This window comes from Mirounga angustirostris, unplaced genomic scaffold (assembly GCF_029215605.1).
Source record: "Mirounga angustirostris isolate CCGP_5_RB_7025 unplaced genomic scaffold, mMirAng1.0.hap1 SCAF_1, whole genome shotgun sequence".
NCBI classification, from domain to species: Eukaryota; Metazoa; Chordata; class Mammalia; order Carnivora; family Phocidae; genus Mirounga; species Mirounga angustirostris.
In genome coordinates this window covers 165,669,730-165,693,200 of record NW_026991709.1, presented here as the reverse complement: position 1 = coordinate 165,693,200, position 23,471 = coordinate 165,669,730, and the positions used below count along the sequence as shown (strand labels likewise).

The window sequence follows — 23,471 nt, the reverse complement described above, 5'->3', positions numbered from 1 at the left end:
ATAGCTATACATGGCCCATACAGAGGAACATTTGCTTCATTTTCTCTGGGGCCCTGATTTCCAATTTAAACCCCATCAACATTGATTTGCATATACTGTTCCATGTAAACAACTGAAAATGCTTCAGGGGAGGATGTAGAACACAAATAAATACAGAAAACACTTTCTTCATCTCCTTTCTCTCCTCAGGTGTGCAACATAAATATATAATTCGTTTCTGTATAACCTCCCCCCAGGGGCAGCTTTGATTCATTATCATCCCGCGTGACAATCTGTCTCATGTCTATCCTAGCTCTGTCCTTTGTGGAGACACAGAGCAAACCAGCCCTCTCTGACCAGGACAGCCCTCTTGAGATGTGAAAACAGGGACCATGACTCCCCACCTCCAGCTGTGATTGCACTCCTCAGTGATAAACCTGACCAAGATTTTAGGTGACATTCCCCGCATCCTGGTGTCCTTTCTCCAGGGGCCTCCAGCTGGTCGACACCCTCCCCGCATGGAGGCATCCAGGCCGGAATAGGATGTTTCCCATCTGGACTCCTCAGTCCACATCAAAGTAGAATTACCGCAGCTGGTGTTTCCATTTGTACACTCCCAGTGGTGATGCTGTGTCCCCAGCTCCATGGGAGGCGCGCTGGCCATGATAAGACAGATGTTCCTTGGAGCTCACAATCCATGACACGTTTAGTGTGCCCTGGCTTATTTCATTGTGTCATTTAAAATACATGTAACTATCTTTGATAATAAAAATAACACAAACTCAACGCAGATACTAGATAAAGCATAAGAAGAAAACAGAAATCACCTGTAATTCTTCTACCCAGATATAACCACAATGAACATTTCAAAGTATTTCCTTCCAGGCTTTTTTCTTGTGAATAAACACAGACACATAGGATCCTACTCTAGTTTACCATCCTTAGGATAATACTGAACACAGAGTTCTACTTTTTGTTTTTCTTTAACATCTGTGAGCATCCCCCCACGCCACTGAAGATTCTTGGTGGGCCCAGTTTTAATGGTCATGTAATAATCCATCCTTTTTTTAAGATTTATTTATTTTAGAGAGAGGGGCAGAGAGAGTGAGAGTGGGGGAGGGGGAGAGGGAGTGGGGGAGAGAATCTTAAGCAGGCTCCACACCTAGCGCGGAGCCCGACGTAGGGCTCCATCTCATGACCCATGAGATCATGATCTGAGCTGAAATCAAGTGTCGGATGCTTAACTGACTGAGCCACCCAGGCACTACCCCCCCATCGTGTAATAATCTATCTTACAGATGAACCCTAATTTCTTATGCGTTCCATGGCCAGGGTTCCAGCACAGCCAGGCCTTCGTCAGGAAATCCCCTGCAGGGCAGAGGGGCCCACTTACCTCCTCGTTCTCTATCTTGAGAGTGGCCAGTCTGGACTGCAGCTGGTGGTACCGCATGAGCAATTCCGTCTGGACGGGCTGCTGAGCACTGACCTGGCAGACCTGCGAAAGGACAGCCACCACCTGTGGTTGCCCGGGGCTCTTAACCACCCGGGTAGAGCCACAGCCGGGGCCACACTGACGCCCCTACCAATGGCGGAGGAGACAGGCTTGGAAAGGTGAAGTGACCTGCCCAACATCACAGAGCTTCCATCTGGCAACACCAGACAGGAACTGGGGCTCTTCCTCCTCCAAGGGCCACCCTCTCACACTGCAAGTTGTGGCCTCTCTGTCATGGCCTTCTAGATGTGCGCAGCCCTTGAGGGTTTACCAAGAGCCTTAATGTAATCTCATTAAGTGAGACTAGCTCATTTCAAGGCAGGAATTTGTGGTAAAGCAAGAGCCAGACAGACGCCAATGAGAAGCACGGTGAATGGAAACGTTCAGTGGAGCCCTCCGATGCCCCAGCAGGAAGGTGCTTCAGTGAGGCAGAGCACTCTCAGGGGGAGCGGGAGCAGAAGGTGGACACAAATACTGTTCCCCCTGCACCCACTCCACCCAGGGCTCTGCTACTACCCTGTGGGCTGGGCCATCTGGCGTGACTCAGGGGAGATCATAAGGGAGAACAGGGCTCTGTGATTGACTGTCATTTACCACTAACTAGGCAGTCACCAGTGGTGACTTTGAGTCCAGAATTTTCAGGTCCAGATGATGGACCAAAGGGCTGGACGCAACGGCTGAGGGATGGGCCAGAGGCTGTGGGGAGGCCCCGCAGAAGGCCTCTCTTTTGCAAATGAAGAAAGTGGGGAGGGATGCAAAGGAAAAGTTCAAGGAGCTTTTTGCATGAGGGCCTCTGTACAATTGGAGGAACCAGTGCGGCCAGTAACAAGTGCCTTCCCCCAGGTACTTATTTATCTATTCCAGAACACGGCAAGGAGCTGAGGGGCACAAACACTGAAGGGAGCGCAGTTGGAGACACGCCTCCTGGACTGGAGGACAGGCAGTGCCCCGGCAAGGCTGCCGGCCAGAGTGACTGAGGTGAGGCCCAGCTTCCCGTGATCCGAGGTCACCCGATGGAAGACAGGGAGATGCCTGTGTGGCGATGTGGGACTCTCTTGGGGTCTACACATAACTGGGAAGGACCTGAAGGAGAGCAGAGGTCCTGCACTTCTGCAGGCAAGATACTTCAGCCAGCAAAGTCAGGATATTAGTGGTAAACACCTAAGCTGGGCAGCCCCTGGACTGAGAACTTGACCTCAGGCCTCTGAGAGAAATGTCCCGTATGTGAACAGGAGCTGGTGTCACCCTCCCACTGATGTTCTGGGAGCCCCTGGGAGAAGAGGCAGAAGCAGCCTCCAGCATGGGCTCCTGGGAGAAACCTACCTCATCCCCCATGTGGGGCTGGAACTCAAACTTGAGCGGGGGACAGAAGACCTGGTTGCACATGTCCATGACTGTGTGCTTGTCACTTCGGGAATCCAGGTTGTCCACCGCATTCTCGATGACATCCAGCCCCTCGTGGCGAGAGGTCTCCAGGTTGTACTCAGCCGAGAGGTAGGTCCGGAAGGTGCGGGCCAGGCTGGCATGAAAGCCCAGATCACAGCACTTGGAGAGAGGCACACAACAGAAGGGTGCAGGTAAGGGCTGTTACATGGAGGTGGGGGCCGCCGGCATTCCCTTTCCCATCACGGTGACTTAAGATGACCTCCCTTTCCACAGTCAAATCTTTCATCCCGAAGGCCCTTGTACACTCTGGACTCCTACTGCACCAATCACCCAAAGCTTTCAGAGGGAGCTGCGGAGTGTGATTTGGGCAGCAGCAGAACTTCTCTTAGCTCCCCAAAGTCATCACATTCTTTCTCATCTCTAGCCCTTCACATATGTATTCCCTCTGCCTGGAACACAGTTTCAGTTTAGAGGTCACTTCCTCCAGGAAGTCTTCCGTGATGTTCTCCCCACTCAGAGTTTATGCCAGGCATCCCTCCTCTGGGGGTCCACATCCCTCCACCTCCCTCACTGGGACACCTGCCATTTGGCTTTGCAGCTGCCTATTAATGTGTCAGGGTTAGGCACCGCAAGCTCCATGAGGACAGACCCACAGGTTCTTGTCCATTGCAGTGGCTCAAGGGCTAGTAGATGTTCAAGAAAAATGTGGTAAATGAAGAAAGGAGAGGACTGGAAAGAGTGAAAAGTTTTGAGAAAGAGGAGGGGTCTGGCCTCAGGCATGGGAAGGTACAGGCAGGGCTGAGCAGCTCCCTCTCCTGGGGATGGTGGCAATGGGTCCCTTCTGCAGCCTTGGAAAAGCGGTGACCCTCTGACTTCCTGACAGAGGAACAGGATCCATCCACCAGTACGGAACCTTTCCTGAGCATCTGCGGGCCAGACCCCTGTCTGCGTGGGATGGGCAGGACACAGGAAGCAGCCCCGGCACTGACACAGATGATGCGGAAGCTCTTCATGATGATGCCACTCGTGATGTTCTTTCTCCAACCCACCTGCCCCTCCAGCAAAAGCTAGACAGCTGCTACTCAGGAGTCAGTGTTCCACTCTTCGTTGGCTAAAACTGCCTGATTACTCCCATGATAATAACCCCTAAACCTACACACATCTACACCACCCTGGGAAACGGTGTGCGATCACCCCTGTACCCCCAAACCCAGCAAAGGGCCTGGGGCAGAGAAGGGTACTTGGAAAGGGCAGGTGGAATAGAGGCCTGCCTGACCCAATCACGTGGGGGCTGCCAGAGGCCCACTCCCACCCATAGGCATAGAAACCAGGAGGTGATACTCATCTCCCAGGCCCCAAATGCCCATTACCCTGCCCCAGGCTCAAGGGACATGCACATCGGCTTCAGACAAGGGCCGGCCCGGGACTAGTCCCGGACTCCCCAGGTGCTCACGTCGATTAGGTCGGAGACATCGTGGATGTAGTATTTGCTGATAGCTGCATTGGTGGCTGCCAGATTCAGCAAGTAGTCGTTCCGGGCCTTTGTGCATTTCAGCTTGTTCTCAGAATACTTGGCCTGCCTCTGGAAGGAGAACAGAGTAGAGGTGAGAGCTGAGGCATTGACCTGGTTCTCGTCCCTCTCTCAAACCCTCTTCCTTCTGGCTCCGCGTTGCCCAGCCTCCCCTGCCCTTCCCTTAAGAGGCCAAGTTCACCCCTGCCTCTAGGCCTTCAGACTCGTTCCGTCTGCCTGGCAAGCCATCCTTCCAAGTCCCTACATGGCCTGCTTCATCACATCCTTCAGGTCCTTACCCAAGGTCATGTGGTCAGAGCGGCCTCTTGTCTGGAAGCGAGGCTTTAGCGTTCACACTGCCCCTCCCCCTGCATTCCCTTGCCCAGCTCTATTATTTTCATTTATTCAGTCTTTGTTCAATTTTTAGTGATTATTCTCATTTTAATTTACTTTTTGAAAGACTATATTTTTAGAGCAGTTTTAGGTTCACAGCAAATTTGAGAGGAAGATACAGAGATTTCCCATACACTCCCATGCTAGCCTCCCCTGTTATCAATATCCCCCACCAGAGGGTATATTTGTTACAACTGATAAACCTACAGTGACACATCATAGTCACTCAGAGTCCATAGTTTACATTAGGGCTCACCCTTAGTGTTTTATATTCTATGGGTTTAGGCAAATGTATAATGATGTATATATCCATCATTATAATATCAAACAGGGTAGTTTCCCTGCCCTACAAATACTCTGTGCTCCATCTATCCATCCTTCCTTGACACCTAAGCCCCTGGTAACCACTGATCTTTTCCCTGTCTCCATAGTTTTGCCTTTTCCAGAATGTCATCCAGTTGGAATCATACAGTATGTGGCCTTTTCAGATTGGCTTCTTTCACTTAGTAATATGTACTTAAGGCTCTTCCATATCTTCTCAGGGCTTGCTAGCTCATTTCTTTTTAGCACTGAATAACATCCCATTGTCTGGATGTACCACAGTTTACTTATCCATTCACCTGCTGAAGGACATCTTGGTTGCTCTATTTTTCTTCATAAGCATTGTTCACCACCTGAAATTCTATTTTTTACCTCTTTGTTGACTTGCTGGCTTTTGGTGTCCACCACTAGAAAGTAAGTTCTAGGAAGTCAGGGACTTGATCTGCCCTATTCATCACCGGGCCTGTAGCACCCAGAACTCTCTGCACAAAGTAGGCATTAAGCACTTTTCACTGGCTGCCTGGACATGAATGGTGGGAGAGGCAGAGTGGGCAGCTAGAGGTGCTAGTCTTGGCCAGGAACTGGATGGCCTCCCTGGGAAGCTGCTTCTATCCTGGGCCAGCCTGGGCAGGTAGAGGTAAAGAGAAAGTGGGTTGGAGAGTTGTCCACTTGCCCCTTTCAGGTGATGAGTCCCATTCCGGGCAGAAAAACAGCTCTCCTTAAAGAAACACCCCTTCACCTAGGCACTCTTAAATCTTCCTTATTCCAAGCAAAACTATGGAAATGGCCCCAGTGTCCACTGATGGATGAATGGATAAAGATGTGGTGTGCGTGTGTATATATATATATGTGTGTGTGTGTGTGTGTGTGTATAGATATATACACACAATGAAATATTATTCAGCTATAAAAAGAATGAAATCTTGCCACATGCAACAACATGGATGGACCTAGAGGGTATAATGCTAAGTGAAATAGTCAGAGAAAGACAAATACCATATGATTTCACTCATATGTGGAATTTAAGAAACAAAACAAACAAACAAAAAGAGACAAACAAAAAAAACACAACTCTATAGCAAACAAACTGGTGTTTACCAGAGGGGAGGTGGGTTGGGGGATGGGTGAAATAGGTGACGGGAATTAAGAGTACACTAATCATGATGAGCACTGAGTAATGTACAGAACTGTTGAATCATTATATTGTACATCTGAATCTAATATACTGAATGTTAACTATACTGGAATTAAATTTTTTAAAAATTTAAAATTTTTAAAAAAGCACCTTTTTTGTTCCAGATCAAGTTCTTCTAGCTATTTAGTAGAGATGCTTCCATGTCAACCTTTGAATTCTCTTCAGAGATCTCCTCTGACCTTTCCCCAGGGTCTGCCTAGTCTAGGAACCAGACTTCTCCTGGTAGTACAGTCCCATACGAGCCATGCACCCACCCCCTCACAGAGAGCTTTGATACTCCTTACCCATTTCCAGGGGGCTACAATGACGCCCCAGACCACTTTCAGCCCTACATGGATTCATAAAATTTTATACCTAGAAAGGATATTAAAGGTATCTTAGTTTAATTCACCCATTTTACAGATGAGAAAATGAAAACCAAAAAGATTTAGTAGCTTGGGGGCACGTGGCTGGCTCAGTTAGTAGAGCATGTGACTCTTAATGTCAGGGTCATGAGTTCGAGCCCCATGTTGGGTGTAGAGATTACTTTAAAAAAAAAAAAAAGTGGCTTGTCCAAAAGCCAAATGGATAATTAGCATATAACTCTGAACTAAATTAGTCTCCAGACCTCCCAGCAGGTGGTCTCTCTTCCCTTCTATTTATCCCCCATGTTGTAGTTCTGTAATTCCCTGCCTGCCTGTCTTATTTTTATTTATTTATTTATAGTATATTCACAGAGTTGTACAACAATCACCACTATCTAAATTTAGAATATTTTCATCAACTCAAAAAGAAACCCTCTACCCATTAGCAGTCACTCTCCATTCTGCTCTGCCCCAGCTCCTGGCAACCAATAATCTGCTTTCTGTCTCTATGTATTTATCTATTCTGGACATTTCATATAAATAGAATCCTAATATTGTGACTGGTTTCTTTCACTTAGCATACTGTTTTCGAGGTACACTGTGTTGTAGTCTGTATCAGTACTTCACTCCTTTTCCTGGCTGAATAATATTCCACCACATGGCCAAACCACACTTTATTCATCCAGGTGGACATCTGGATTATTTTTACCTTTTGGCTATCATGAATAATGCCGCTAGGAACATTCATGTGCAGGTTTTTGTGTGGATGTATGTTTTCATTTCTCTGAGTGGACACCTATGAGTAGAATTGTTGAGTCATAGGATAACTTTATGTTTAACATTTTGAGGAACTGACAAATTGTTTTCCAAAGTGGCTAAACCATTTTATGCTCCCTCCAGCAATGTGTAAGGGTGCCAATTCCTCTGCAACTGCACTAACACTTGTGATTGTCACCTTTTTTTATTTTAGCCAGCCTAGTGGGTATGAAGAGGTATCTCACTGGGGTTTGGATTTGTATTTCCTTAATGACTAATGATGCTGAGCATGTTTTCATGTGCTCCTTGGCCACTCTTGTAAGTTCTTCAGAGAAATGTCTATTCAAATCCTTTACCCATTTTTAATTGGGTCTCTGCCTAATTATTGGGGAGCTTATTTTACTTTGACTTTGGAAATTACCCTGGAACCTTATTTTATTTGCCTATGGCTACTTTTCCAGCTCACCCAGGCCCTGGTGAATTTTGTTTCTACTCAATCTCCTACCATTTTTAAGAGCTACAGGCTCATGTAATCATAGAATGAGACACAGAGAAGCCCAAATAAATATCTGGTGCAATGTTGGGTACATAGAAAGAGCTCAGGAAATGTTTACTGATTGCATGGAATGAATAAATGCAGAGAACTCAACAAGAAAGTCATAGCTTTTACAAAGAAACTTTAGAAGTAACCTAGGCTAGGATAACAAAAGCATGTGTGCTGCCCCTCTAAATTCCCTGGCCATCGCAGACATCATTAATTGATCACAGCACTGTTTTTAACTAATGCCTGGAGGGAGCTTCACAATCTTCAACACAGAGCTCTGGGAAGCTACTACCAATCGATCAGAGCTGACCTGAGAGAGAAGTGTCATTTGCCATCACGGTCAGATTTTAAAACCGAGGCTCAGAGAAGTACTGTAAATGGGGCACTTTCAAAACCCAGACTGCGTGACTCCAAAACTAGCACTCATTTCACTGTGCCCTACTAAAGCACTTGTCCAGCACCAAGACACAGTGATTCTAAATCTCCCATCTTTGGCTTGTAAGCAGCATTCTGGAATGGGTTCTTTATTGGGTTCCCAGGTGCTGGTTGGTAGCCCAGTGCTGTTTCCTCTTATTGGGACATGCTCAGCCCCAACCAGCCCTCCAGCCACAAGATGGCCTCCTGAGCAAGCCCCGGCCCCCACAGATGCCTGGTGATTCCTGCCCATCCGAGAATGTGCTTGCTGCATGTGAGTCTTGTCACAGTTCAGCTCTCTTGTCAGCTGAGCGCTTTCCCTGCCTGTTGATCCTGGCACGAGGCCAGGCCTAACAAGTGCTAGCGAGGCATGGCCAGCCCTGCCTCCTCCATGACAATGACCTCCAAAAGTGCGCCTGCTGGTACCATGCTTCTATCTCCCACCCCTCAGCGTGCAGAGGGGGGAAGCCGAGGCTGTCAGCAGGGAGTATGCCCCCCTCCCTGCCCTGCCAATTTCTCCTAGGCCCTCACTCACCTTCTCCTTCATCTTCTCAATCTTCTTCACAGAGCTGCGGCGCTGGGGCCGGTCCTCGTGCCGCAGCAGGTTCATGCTGAGGTCTCCCGACTTGTTGAACTGCTTCTCCTCCTGCTTCTCAGCCTCCTTCAGCTTGCTTTCTGCGCTGATGCTCTCCGCGTGGTACATGTGGTAGGTTTTCATGACCTGGGGACACACACGGCAGGAAATCAGCAGCCTGCACGGCCCGGCATGCGGCCCCAGTGCTCCCAGCCCCCTTCGGGTTCTGCGTGCCAGTAAGCTGCACCCTGCCCTCTTCCCACCACACACTCTGAGCTCCCCATGGTGCTTTACTTGCACACAAGCTCTGCAGACTGGAAATGATGATGATCATCAGTAGCAGCTTCATGCCATTATCATCCTCAGCAACATCATGAAGTCCTTACTGAATGCCAGGAATGGACGAGGACATTTAAAAGCCCCCGTGCATTTGGGGGTCTCAGAGGTGATAGGACATACTTGGCCCTCCCTCAGCTCCCCTCTTTGGCCCTGCCAGCCATGACTCTTGTCTCTTTCCTCCTCCCCACCCAGGGTCCCTGGGAAGGCCCCTCCTCAGATACTCATGGAACTTCCATGGGAACATGAAAATTGTTTTCTCAGCTGTTTCCTTATTGGCCTGCAAATGGCTCTGTCCCCAAAAGGAGTATTACTGGATATAATTGCTATTCTATGCTTTCTGAAATAAACTCATCCTTGTCTATACAATGAATTCCCACAAAGCAAACCACACTTTGCTCTTCTACTCCCATAGTAAAAGTCAGATATTGTTATAACAAGGGAGTCTTTGAGACAAAAGAAATCCTAGACGTTATCTAATCCAACCACCAAATTTTACAAATAGGGAAACTCAGGCCCAGAAGGACAAAGTGGCTTATCCACAATTGTACAATATCATCAGTGTAATCTCCAAACTTTGCATTCGCGGGGCCAACACCACAGTCAAGCTACAGAACACTTCCACTACACCACAAAGATCCCTACCCCCACCCCCAGCCCCAGACAATCACTGATTTGCTTTCTGTCACTGTAGTTGAGTTTTGTGTGTTCTAGAACTTCATATACACGGAACCAAAGCATATAAATTCTTTGGGGTCTGCCCTCTTTCGTTCAGCATAATTTTTCTCCCATGTTGTATCAGTTTTTTATTGTTGAATAGTATTGCATTGTATATCACTATTTGTGTATTTATTCATATGTTAATAGTTACTTGGGTTGTTCGCAGTTTTGGTCTGTTATGAATAAAGCTGCTAAAAGTGTTCATGTATAATTCTTTGTGTGGACATACGTTTTCATTTCTCTCAGGTAAATACCTAGGAGTGGAATGGAGGGTCGTATAGGAAGAGTATGTTTAACCAAATTAGAAATCTGGTCTCTGACTTTTAATCCACCACTCCTTCTACCATATCATACTGTTTCCGTAATTCAATACCATTTTCTCAGTAGGTATGAACAGTTTGGGCAGCCTTAGAGCAAGCCGGGCAGCCCCATACCAATAGGACTCTATCTCCCAGTCCCCAACCAGGAGTACACCTTTCCTGTGCAATATCAACTTTATGATCATCCTTCTGTGCTAAGAAACACAAGAAACTTCCGGATTCCATGGCTCCTGAACCTTGTTTGTACTCTTCTCTTGTTTGGATAATTACAGCAGCTAATAGAACAGAAGCTTCTATGTGGGGCTAGGATATGCTCCTCCCTAGCAGGGCCATTTAAATCAGGGAACTTGGAATGGATTCCTGACCAGCATTATAACCTTATTCATTCTCGTATGAAGTCCTGTGAAGTGACTTTATTATAATCAAGAATTATTCTGTAACTCTTACCATTAAATCACAGCAGTGATCTGTTGCAAGAAAGTAGGCCAGGAGTTAATGCGGGGAGCATCTGTTGTAGAACATGGTAGGTATTGTAAAGTATGAACTCTGGTACAAATGTCTGGGCTGAATCCTGATGGTGCCACTTACCAGCTGTGTGACCTTGGGCAAGTCATGGAACTTCTCTGACCTCCACTTCCTCATCTGTAAAATGGGAATAACCACACCACCTACCTCATAGATTTGTTATGAAGACTAAATGAGTTCATTTAGGTAAAGTGCTAAGAACAGTAAGAGCCACGTAGACATCAGCTGCTAAAACCACCACCACCATCATCATCACCCCTGATTTGGGCTGAGGGTTTGAGAACCTTGAATTTACTCACTTGGCTTCAGGAAAATGCTTACAAACTCTAAAGAACATTAGCTAATATGCAAAATTTCATTCTATACCATCTTTCTCCTTCGTCTTTCATCTTGAAAACCTTCCCAAATTTCAAAACAATAAATGAATAAAAGATGCAATCAACTTTTCTTCACTGGTCTTGGCAGAAGACCTCTTCTCTGCATCCCACCCATGGTTGAGTTTTTGAGTTGCCCTAAAGCCTCTAGAGATACCATTCTCCAAGATTTCATCCACTCCTTATGCCAGTTCCACTAAGCTTATTTCCAAACTCAGGGGACCAAAGTGTGCCAGACTGATGTGTCCTCGACATCTAGTGGCCAAAAGGAATGACTGCAGGCTCATAGGTAACCAAAGCAATTGCCAATTTTTCCACCACCTTTATTAGGCCAGGGCTCCCTCAATGTCAGGCGGCTAAGACTTGGGACTGCCTGCTGAAGTCTGTCTCTCAGGCCCCTGCCTTTCCGTTCTCAAAGCTTTTCTCTTTTCCTCCACATTCACCACTGGTTTCTTTGCTTCTCTACCATGCTGCTGGTGGTGTTCATTTCTGGACTCACCCCTTTCTGGGTTCAATGATTCCTGCTAAAGCCACTTTTTCTGTTTCAGCTGCTGAAGTCTGCTTATCTCACCATTAATCTATCATCTGTGTTGAACAGTTCAGAGGAAGAGAGAGCATTTCTATTTGTAATTAGATCTTCCTGTCCAATCATCCATGCATCCATCCATCTATTCACTCAAGGTCAGCATCCCAGCTGGGTGTTCTCAGCCTCCCACATTTCCCTTTGCCTAGTTTTCCACTCGAACCACAGAGTACTCTTCTGCTCTACAACAAACCAAGCTTCCCAGTACACTCTCTGAACTGAGTTACGAAAGTCCCATGCTTGGAGAGCATAGCCAGAGGACCCTGGGGCCAAACTCTCAGTGATCCAATTGATAATTCCTGATCCTAAGAATAACAATGAACTTGATTGCCCAGGGTGATTTATGTCAGACAGCTGCCACAAAAGAGTTTACCTGGGGACCTCTCAGAAATGAGTCTAACTATATGTAGAGTCCTCTAGATGTTTCCTTTATTTAATTACCTGAAACACGGGCTCTAGCATGAAAGGTCCTTAGCTCAATAGCTTGGAAGAGTCTGCTCAATATTGCCAGTCCAGGATGCGTTAAATAATATTTAAACTTATCAATTACTTCACAGTCTGCAAACCTCTTTTTTTTTTTTATCCCCAAGGAGCATTTCAATTAATCTTCAACCCCAACCCTGGGAGGCAATATGATACCAATAATGGTGATAGCAGCTAACATTTACTGAGCACTTACTACATGCCCAGCCTTGTTCTAAGCACTATACATATATTAATTCTTTTATCTCTCACAAAAACCCTAGGAGGTAGATACCACATGACCCCTGCTTTACAGATTCAGAAACCACAAAATAGGGATGAAGGGATCCTCTACCCCACAGGGACTCAGGAGACCTGGTTTTGAGACTCAACCCTCCCCCCTAAACTTGCTGGGTGACTGGCAGCAGCTCATCCTCTCTGTGCCACCTGGTGGAGACCAGAATGGGGGTGGATAGGAAGGTGCTCCATAAGTTTTGTGACTATAAAGTGACTGGCTGACAGCAATGTCAGGGCTGGAAGGCAGCAGAGGTGGATGCAAGAGTTCAGCTGAGGCCAAGGCACTGAGACCCAGCCTTCACCTTGGCCCCTCTGAAGAGCCCCTCAGAGGCACCCGCCTGGCTTAATGGGATGTTCACGTTCCAACCCTCCAGACCCTATCAGGGAGGCCCCTTGGAACAAGTCTAGCACCGGCTGAGAAGGATCCTGTAGGGACATATAAATTGAGACCACTGTTCTTCGACACAAATCAGTTTCATATGTTCTCAAAAGGCTCTGCAGAAATCTTGGTGTATTAACCCATCATTGAAAGAAACTGAGGCTCGGAAGTCACAAGTGAATTGTACAAAGTCACACAGCAAGCCAGACAGCTAGGACTTCTGAGCTGTGGACACTGCTGTTTGTAGTAATCACACTGCCTTCTGCTGCATACACTTTGCTTTCTGCATCTTCCCAAATCCTCAGCTCACAAAAACAAGAAAGTAATATATGCATAGTCCTTCAGACCCTCGTTTAAATGCAAAAGAAGCCAGAGGAAATACAGAAGTTGACAGCATCAAAAAAGGGACATGCTGGAGCAAGGTAAGAATTCGCTGTTTGACAACAGGTTCTCAACAGTGAAGTTCACGCGCACTTCTCTACCCCAGAGGCAGGGCCATCTCTGAGCCATCCAAGAGCTGTGTATGGGTAAAATCCTGGGCCAGTGCATGCCAAAGACATCCTCGAAGGAAAAGCGAGTTCCCAAATTTCAGTATGACCACCCATACTCTGCGTGGCCTACATTCTCTCTAGAATTTATAATTGTTATCTTATTTACTCGTTTTGCACGTCTACACACTATCTCACTGCAACTACACGGCAAAGTCCAGAGGGCCAGGACCTTGTTCATGAACATATTCCCTGTACTAAAGCAGACAGTAGTGCCCAGCAAGTATCAGCATATATTTGCATGAATGAATGAATGACAGCTGGCTGGATGTGTAGGTGGAAGGACGGATGGATGGAAGGATGGATAGATAGGAAGATGGTTGAATGGACAGATGGGTGGGTGGGTAAAAGAATGGATGGATGGATGGATGGATGGATGGATGGATGGATGGATGGATGAATGGATGGAAGGAAGGAAATAACAGAGGAAAGAGAGGAGGGATAATAAAGTGGGGAGGATACAGTTCTACTGCCTTTGACTCTGGGGAATACATTTGGAAGTAGGGAGACAGCTACACCTTTGATCAATATTCGTTTGTTCAATATCTGTTCAAATATTATTCAAATATTTGTTCAAATATTTGCTCAATATTTACTGAACAGCTCATTATGTGCTAGGTACTATACTAGTAAATACTATAGTGTGAAAGACAGGGTCTCCACCATCACAGAATATACTCTCTAGAGGGGACATGAACAAGTTTACAAGCTACTATCACATATAATAAGTGCTATGATAAGGGAAATAGAAGGTGCTAAAGGATGACTTTCTGGAGGAAGTGTCATCCAAAGTGAACTTTGAAAGGGTAGCTGAGTTCGCTGAGCGTCTGCCTTGGCTCGGGTCATGATCCCGGGGTCCTGGGATGGAGCCCCCACTCCCCACGTGGGGCTCCGTGCTCGGCAGGGAGTCTGCTTCTCCTTCTCCCTCTGCCCCTCCCCCCACTTGCACACGCTCACTCTCTAATAAATAAAATCCTTAAAAAACAACAAAACTAAACCTTGAAGGAAGAGTAGCTGTTACCTGGGTGAACAGGGCAGGAGCGGGGGTAGGATATTCCAGAAAAAGGGAGCAGTGTGAGCACTAAGCCCAGAAAGAGCAAGAGTCAAACAGGTTTGAGGAACAGCTTACAGGTGTATCAGGTGTTTGCTTGCGTACTAGCCGATGGAGTCACCTCCATATTCTCCCCCAGTTACTCCCCCTCAGTGGACACCTGTTGTTTTTCTCTGCCTGGTATCATCCAGTCCTCCTCCTTCTGGAACACCTTCCTGATTTTCTTTGAGGAAATCCCCAAAATTCCCCTCCAGCGCTCTAGTCCTGGTGGCTCATGGGAAATTGACACCTCCCTCCAATCCCAGGGGTGGGCATGAGACGCAGGCCTGGCCAATCAGTAAACATGACGTTAGCCTGACCACAGTGATTGGAGCCCATGATCCCAGCCAGGCCAATCAGAGACAGCCCGGGGCTTTGCTGGAAATGCTGGGAAGGGTATATTAATTTTCCACCAGGAGGCACTGAGCTGATAAAAAGTGAGCCTGCAGTGAGGGATCATCTTTGTCACCCCGTGGGAGAAGCCTGCCTGATCATGAAGACATCACAGAGGAAAGCAAACGGATGGATGGACGGATGGACGGTCGGACCGATGGAAGAAAAGAGGAAAGGAAGACAGGGAGACAGAAAGGAAGGAGGGAAAGTGAGGGAGGGAATAGTATAAAATGGAGGAGGTGTGGTCTCCTGCCTTTGATCTGGTGAGTCTATTGAAGGTGTGGGGAAAACAGCTACACCTCGATCATTAGGTATCTACTGAGCAGTTTGTGATATGCCAGGTACCATACCAGGTGCTGGCAATACTACTCCGTGGAAAACGGTGTGTGCGCCTCACAGAATACACACCCTACTGGGGAGACAGCCAAACAAGTGTGTGAACCTCTGAGATTCAATACACTGATTTTTCACTCCCGCCAGCTTGCATGGATTCCTATCCCTCGCTACGGAAGGAGTCCCTGCTTGCCTCCCCATTGCCCTCCTCAGTCCTGTGCCCAGCTGGCCCACGTTAGTGCCCAGCTCACCACAGACAGCACTGACTCCCTGAGCTCCCAGCTTCCTGCTTCACTGCTGCCGTCAGTGCTGCTCCCCCAGCCCAGGGGAATCCAGTGTCCTTCAGATCCAAATCATATGCCACCTCTTCTCTGTGGCCTTTTTGATGCCCAGGTGGACTTCATCTCCCCACGCCTCCTCCCACTGTGTCCATGTCCCCATAAGGACACTTGTCACATGGTGTAGCCACGTTCCATCCTCTGGACACAGTGGAGGATCAGTAAATGCATGCTGAGCGAGTGAACGAATGTCTTGGAGAGAGAGCTGGGAGAGGTCAGGAGGTTGTCTGGAGGGAAACCTCGTCCCCCTGTTCTTAGGACCACTTCCGTCCCTAGATGAACCTGGGCCACACCCTGGCCAGCTGGCTGTGATGGTTCGGCAGAGCCTGCCTTGCCTCACCCTGAGTTGGAGACATGCCCTCGTCTCCCTCTGAGGGGAACATGACATGAAGATAAAAGCTGGAGAGGAGCCTCAAAGTTCCTCTAGTCTCCTGCCTTCCTGCCACAGATGGGCCAAATCAAGGACCGGAGCCCAGCTAACTTGCACTGGCTCAGTGTTTCTCAAAGTATGAGATGGAAACCACCTGTGTCAGCAAGATGGTTTTAGGTGTTACAGATGTGTTATTAACCCTTCCAGTTCTCTTCAATCCCATCAGAAGGAAAACCTTGGCTTAGTGCTCACAGGTCTAATGCCTCCACTGTGCAGGCACCAGCGAGAATGAACACTGTCGTACCTTCATTTAACTTCCGGAACTCTTCTGTTCATGCCAAGCTGTTTGTCGTCCACTAATGTGAAAGATCATATCCTTCCAAAACGAAGGTATGTAGGACTTATATATATATTTATGGAAATAGTTGAATATTTCTATAAGTAACTTCGGGGAGTAGACTGGGAGCTGGCTCTGCTACTCCCCAGCCAGGTGACCTTGGGCTGGCTACCTGACCTCTCAGTGCCTCCAGTCTCTCATTTCTAAAATGGGATGGTGGGCGCCTGGGTGGCTCAGATGGTTAAGCATCTGCCTTCGGCTCAGGTCATGATCCCAGGGTCCTGGGATCGAGTCCTGCATCAGGCTCCCTGCTCAGTGCAGAGCCTGCTTCTCCCTCTCCCTCTGCCATTCCCTCTGCTTGGGCTCTTCTGTCTCTCTGTCAAATAAATAAATAAAATCTTTAAAATAAAATAAAATGGGGTGGTAATACTATCAGCCACCTCAACGGGTCATGGTGAGGATGAAATGAATTAAGATATGTAAAGCATTTAGCCCAGTGCCCAGCACATGATAAGCACCATATAAAAGGGGAGCCTCTAATTATTAGGGATATGAACCAATCTCCAAAATATAACTACAAAAGCAAGATGCAGAACTGTAGGTCCCGTTGTTACCACCTGCATAAAAACAGGGGTGAGCAGGATACATGCATACGTGTATGCCTGCTGATGAAGCAGACATCTCTGTGAGAAGGTACTGCTGAACTAGAAACCAGGAACCGAGGTTGTATGGAGTAAGGGGCACTCGGGCAACAGGAGACCTACTTCTGTGTAACTCTATACTGTTTAATCATTGCTTTTTACCAAGTGCATGTATTATCCATTTCTAAATTTTTTGAAAAGGAAAGTGCCTCCGGCTGGAGTATGGAGTATGCATAATAGAGAGCAAGCCTCGGGGATGGGAGAAAGGGCAGCGAGTGATTGCCCTTTTTCGGGCAAAACAATCTCTGGGCTCTGACTGGCCCGGTGGCAATGAAGGATGGAGGAGAGAGGAGAGATGCCCAAGTGCATAGGAAAACCATTTATGCTCCATTCTTTCACAAAATACACAACGATTTAGCCCTGGTGTTTGCCAGGCATCATGCTATGCTCTCTGCCACTTACTCTTCTCAGAACAATCCAGAGATATGTTGGTAACATCCCCATAGTCAGACGGTGTGACAATGGACAGGGCCTTGAACCCAGGCCCGGCTGACTCTAAAACCTGTGATCTTCCCAATGCACAAGGCTACTTTCCCACTAATTCATTAGGACAGGGAGATTTTTTTTTAAGTGAGTCAATTTAAAGAAAAATATTAAAGAAAGAAGGCCCAATGACATGATGGAACCATGAATGGCAACAGACATGGAGGTGTCATTCCAGGAAGACTCGCGGTGAGCCCAGGATAGAGCTGGAGACAGAACCCGGGAGGCTGGGCTCCTAGTTTCAGGCTCTCTCCACCACCTGCATCCCTGAGGGTGGACATCAGAAAGGAGATGCCTTCACAGAAATTTGCCTGGGGGCCCAGAGGTGCTTTCATACCCCTGAGCCCAGCACAAAATCAAATCAAAGCCTGAGCAAGTGGAAAGTACAGTCCATTCATTACTCCAATCAGTCTCTACCTGTCACCAGCTGTGGCTGGGTGTGGACCCACCTCGGGCCCCCTCCACGTCACCCCAAGCCAAGTCGCGGGGGCCCCTTCTGCAGCTAGGGGCCTGGAAGGCAGGCAGGCCTGCCTGGGAAAGCCTGGAGCACAGCGACTGAGCACAAAGAAAGGGCCCCCCGGGGGATGCTGCAGCATTTGTCGCTTCAAAACACGACAGATACATTTCATGATCTAGGACTATACTGAAAACCTGAACATATTTTTAGCTAAAGGATGAAAACACAGTGGGGTTTTTCGTTGTCTGTTTGTTTTGTTTTTGCCTCTTCTGGAAGGATTAGCACATTGGCCCACACTCTCAACTTCTGCCCTTTTTCTCTCCCGGGCCGACATATGTGATCGAGGGCTCTACTGTGCCAGGCTGACTGATGGGAGTTCAGGGAAAAACAGGTGAGGTGGGGCGTGTGTGGGGGGGGTGTACACGCATGCTCACACATGCACGTGTGTTTGCACACATGCTGGCATGTTTTAGAAAGCAGGGCACCTCAAGGTGATGAAGTCAGACAGAAGGCTTCTTGAGTGAATGAATGAACAAATGAACGAACAAATGGCCAGCCCTGCAGTCTCCTCTGCACCCTGGTCTCAGATGGGACAAGTCTTTTCCCTAAAGTGGGTGACAGATGGCCCTTAGCATTTATCTCCATCATCCTGTGCTCAGTAGTACCCCCTGACCACATCCCCTCCTCTAGAAAACATCACAAGAACAAAAGTGAGGCTTACTGGATAATCTTTTCTCAACATCATTTGTTCCCCAGTCACCAATGGTCGTGACTCCAGGGCTGGGAGAGGAGGGGAAGTTGTGTAACCAGGCCTGGTAACTAGAAAGTGCTCGAAAGAAATCCCTAATAACGAAGCATAGGATTTGGGGTCCACAGTGTCCTTAGCAGCTGGATGGCTGCCCCCCCCCGGCTGCAAGCATGCCCCTCTGCATTGTGATTTGGCATGTAACTCCCATCAAGAGGTGATGTTTATTCTCCGTGCCTCTGCCATGGACTTGGCTGTGTGACTTTTGGCCAATAGCCCATGTGCAAGTAGGACACAAGCAGAGGCTTGAAAAGTGCTGGCACACTGGGCATTTCCCACTTGGGGCTCTTCTTCTAATTGGCCAGAAGCCTGGAGTCATGTCAGTGGCCCTACCTGAACTCAGCCCGAACTGCCGACCTACGAAATCATGAGCCAATAAAATGGTTGTTGTTTTAAGTCACTGAGTTTTGACATAGTTTGTTGTGCAGCCACTGAAAACTGCTACAAAGGCCTTCAAGCAAGGTCCTTCTTTGTGCCTCAGTTTATCGGTAAAATACGTTAAGTAAATAATACATATGAAGTACCTATTACAGTGTGAGAGCACTCACAAAATGGCCACAGTTGTTACTACCCTTGTTTTGGCAATAGAGAAAATGAGGCCCAAGGATGTCAACTGGCTTGGCCAAGCTGGTAGGTGATGCAGTGAGACTTCAAACCCAGATCGGTCTATAATCGGTTTGTTCTGCTGGCATCCTGCCCTGCCGCCCCTGCTAAGAATTCCTTTTTCCCACCTCTCTTCCCCTCTGCTTCTTTCATTTCTACCCCTCCAAAGGCACCAAGTTCAAAACTCACCCTTGATCACGGCAGCCCACCTGGAGCCAGCACTTTTCTGAAGCCTCGATCTCTCTTGCATGCAAACACTCTCCCTCCCATTTCTGCACTCGGTGAATTGGTGTGGGCCTACTATGTGCCAGCAGTGCTCTGGGCACACAGCGGAGAACACGGGGCAGCCCTCACAGGGTTCACGGGCTTGGTGCCCTCCTCGGAGTCCATGTATCCAGCACGCACTCCGCTCCGGCTTGGACTGCTCTATCACCAGTTCACGTACTCTACTCTTGTCTCCCCACCCAGACTCGAAACTCGTGAGCAAAACCATTTTCCTTCATTTATTCATACATCCCTCTCCTCTGCTTCAGCAAGCGCCCTGGCAACACTGGGGATGTACAAGATACTTCAAAGACAACTCTCGAAATGTTCACAGCCCAGCCCGCTGCTGTGCCTCTTGCAGCACTGGGTCCGCGGCAGGTGGCCCCAAATGCTCGAATTTAAATGACTTCTGGGCAACCACTGAAGACTCTGTGTGCAGTCAATAAATGATTGGGGGGGGGCGGGCGTGCTGTTGGCCTTCTGAGGCCCCAGTCCTCCACGATTGGCTATAGGACAGAGCTGGGGAGGTGTGGCCCTTCCTCCAGCACCAGCTCTGAGGCCATCCGCAGGCTGCCATGAGCCTGGTCTGAGCCTCTGCCACCAGCAGCAGTTCTGTCCAGGTGCCCTGCCCCGTGGCCAGCAGAGGCCAGTGTGCGTGGAACGCCTGCTGGATTCAGGGCACCGTGTTGGGCCCCAGCACCAGCTTCCCAATCCCCGCCTGCTTCATCCGGTTAACAACCTGCCGGGTCTGTTGATCACAGGTGAGACTGAGAGGTGAAGTGACCTGCCAGAGGCCACACGCTGGGTTCAAACTGAGTCCCTGGGCATTAAGTACAGTGTTACTGACCAAGATCTGGCTCTCGGGAGATTACATGCCAACTGGGGACACGACGATAACATGACAGGTTTTTTTAAACTGCTGTAAGAATTCAAAGCCTGGAGGTAATAGCTTTCCAAAAGTGAAGTTTGGTCTGGGTTTGAAAAATGAGTATGACACACACAAGCAGAGAAGAAAAGAGGACAACTGTAAGCAGGGGGAGGGGCTGGGGTAAAGAAGCAGAGCAGAGTGGTACTCAGGGGTATGCAGGGGGCCTGGAGGAGAGGAGCCCAGCTGGAGCCCAGAGGAAAGGTTAGAGACCTGGGTGGGAGTGGCTTGGGGAGGGAGTCCCTGGCACCAGGACCCAGGTGTTGAAATGCCACAGAGGAAAGTGATCCATTCAAGGAGGTGCCTGAGGACCATAAAAAGGACCTAGACTGGGGAACGCTGGTCTAGCCAAGTCATCACAGAATTCTGAGTAAGGAAGGCGCATCTGGTGACCAGCTTTGCACATTTATCACCACCCTTCCCCCACCGGGGAGGCACAACAGCCAGTTTCACACTCGCCAGGGAGGCAAAAATCATGATGATGGTAGTACAAGAACTTCTGATACACCGTGCCTTCTTGTTCTTTGTTCTATGCATGCTTTACATATCTGGTATCCCTCAACTCCCATGGGGTCTGCAAGACGTAGGTGTTATGATTTCTGTTTAACAACTGAATTTGAACCCAGGTCTCTGGCTTTAGGGTCTGGAGACAATTCTCCCCCCACAGTGCAGCTGACTCAGTCACTTGAGAAGTAGCAATTCTTCCTTTCCCCTAAGCAATGACCCAGCTAAAAACTGTCCGGGGCTCAGGTTGTGCTCCTTAACTTGAAATAACTGAAATGTGAGTTTCAGCTCTCAATAGGTTAACCTCTAGGAGCTCTCGCCCCCATTTTACTGAGTGGGAGACTGAGGCCCAGAGAAGTACCATCACTGGTTAGAATCTGAGGCAGGAATTCCAACCTAAGGTCCAGGCTCTTGGGCAATAGCTCTCAGCCTCTGAGAAGTCCACTACCTGCTGGCCACACAGGACATGACTACAGAAAGATCATAACACCAAAGAGAGGGGTCTTCTAGCAACCTATTGTTCTTTCCCTTCCTCAAATATAATTTTAGCAGCAGAATCCCCACTTTTAATGAGAAACTTTAAAAGGAACCCTAACATACTTAAAAGACTACAGCTTTATTCTACCCTGTCTTTGAGGGTGAAGGGTCTAGAGCTCCCCCTGCAGGGGCTACCTGGCCCCACTCCCCTAGGTTGTCCCTGAGGTTCACCACGTTCCTCCATAAAGAAGCCCAAGGGCCCTCAGGGCACAATCAGTAAACTCCTGCATCATAATTTGGTGTGCCTGCATTCCCCACTCCCTGACCCTCTTGGATTCTAATACCTATCCCAAGTCCAGTGAGATCTTGCCTCCATGTAGGTAGCAAGGTCAGTTCTGGGCCAAGCTGTAATGTTCTGAAATCATTCCTTGGAGATGACAAGGCATGCTCACCTCCTTCACCTTATGTGATTCCTCAGAACAGTGCTCCATTTTGCAGATGAGAATGCTGAAACCCAGATGAGCTATATATCTGCCTAAGTTTCCATCACCAATAGGGAGCAAACCTCAACTTCAGCCCACTGCACCTGACCCCAAACCCACATCCCTGCCTCGGGAAGTTTTGTGTCCATGCTGTCCCCACCCTGACCTTGTGTCTTCTGCTTTGGTAGGTAAAACATTCCCACAGCTGGCAGGTCATGCAGATCTCTTGTGAACGTATACAAACTAAACATGCCCACGGCCCCACCCCAGGCATATAGAATCAGAAGCTGGAGTTGTAAACCATTACATCCCACCATGACAACCCCCTGTCACTTGGGCACTAGACACAGCAAAAATGCCCAGGGTCATCCCAGGTCTCTGGTTAGACTCCCTTTGACTCCTGGTACTGAAGAAAAGGGACCCAATCCCAAGCCCAGCAGCAGAGCCTGAGTAGGACTTACTGTGTAGAGCTCATTGGTGACCTTCAGGAGCTCCTCATGCATCTGCAGGCCAATCTCCTTGCTCTGGAATATGGAAGAACAAATGTCAGAGGGGGAGAAGGTCACTGGTTGCGTTGACCAATTTCCTTTTCAACAAAGAAAGGGCAGGAATTCTTGGGATGGGGTGGGAATAGGTACAGAAACCAATATAAACCTTATTGATCTAGACTTGAATTACTCAACTCAACTCTAGACATGAAACAAATCCACAGGGAGAGGTCCCTTGCAAAAGGAATTCCCTGGCCAAATAAGTTGGGGAAACTTATACCTCCCTGCCTTGGTGATTTGCAGAGACATCACCAAGTTAATTATTCTGAGAAGCCCACAACCAATCAATCTGTTCATCTTTCTTTATTCTGTGGGTGGGTCCTAAGCTGATGTGTCCCTAGCTCAATATTCACTAGCACCTCATGAGAGCGGGGTTCCATAGAACACAGTTTGAGAAATAATGATCTAGCATCTCAATTCATCCAATTCATCCACATTCAGCCTACAGAACACAAGGCAGGAGATCAATGTTGTTGCCTCCTCTGCATCACTGACTGGCCATGTGGCCTTGGAGCCTTACTTACCACATCTACAAAAGAAGAAGCTTAAACTAAAGCATCACCTCCCAAAGCTTGGTCTGGGGGTCACTACTGACTGCTACACTAAAAAAAGGGGGCAGAGGCTTCTGTAAGCAAATGCGTTTGGGAAAAGCTAGTTGGACCAAGGGAGACAGGTTTTCTTACAACAGGACTTTTCAGAGGCTTTCATACTCTCATGTACATGGGCTTTTTAAGGAGAGCTGTAGTATACAGTTTAGATGATCTTGAGGTGACTTACACATTTAGTATATTGAGAGAGACAATTCAGAAAACAATGAACACATTATCTCCAGGTCCCACCCAGCCTGAAGAGTCTAGGATTCTCTGTTACTCAAGGTTTCTTCTTATTATTACTATTATTATTATTATT

General features: G+C 47.9%; 1 protein-coding gene across 1 annotated transcript in view; it reads right to left on the bottom strand.

Annotated features, from left to right (window-relative positions):
- The window catches only part of SRGAP3 (SLIT-ROBO Rho GTPase activating protein 3), a 244,116-nt gene that overhangs the window by 64,665 nt on the left and 155,980 nt on the right, over positions 1–23,471 (bottom strand). The window contains exons 4-8 of the mRNA XM_045861921.3: positions 22,476–22,538; positions 8,870–9,055; positions 4,311–4,439; positions 2,795–3,016; positions 1,373–1,474 (exon numbers count right to left, since the gene is read on the bottom strand). Coding sequence (XP_045717877.1) covers positions 1,373–1,474; positions 2,795–3,016; positions 4,311–4,439; positions 8,870–9,055; positions 22,476–22,538 — 702 coding nt within the window. The remainder of the gene's footprint in view (positions 1–1,372; positions 1,475–2,794; positions 3,017–4,310; positions 4,440–8,869; positions 9,056–22,475; positions 22,539–23,471) is intronic.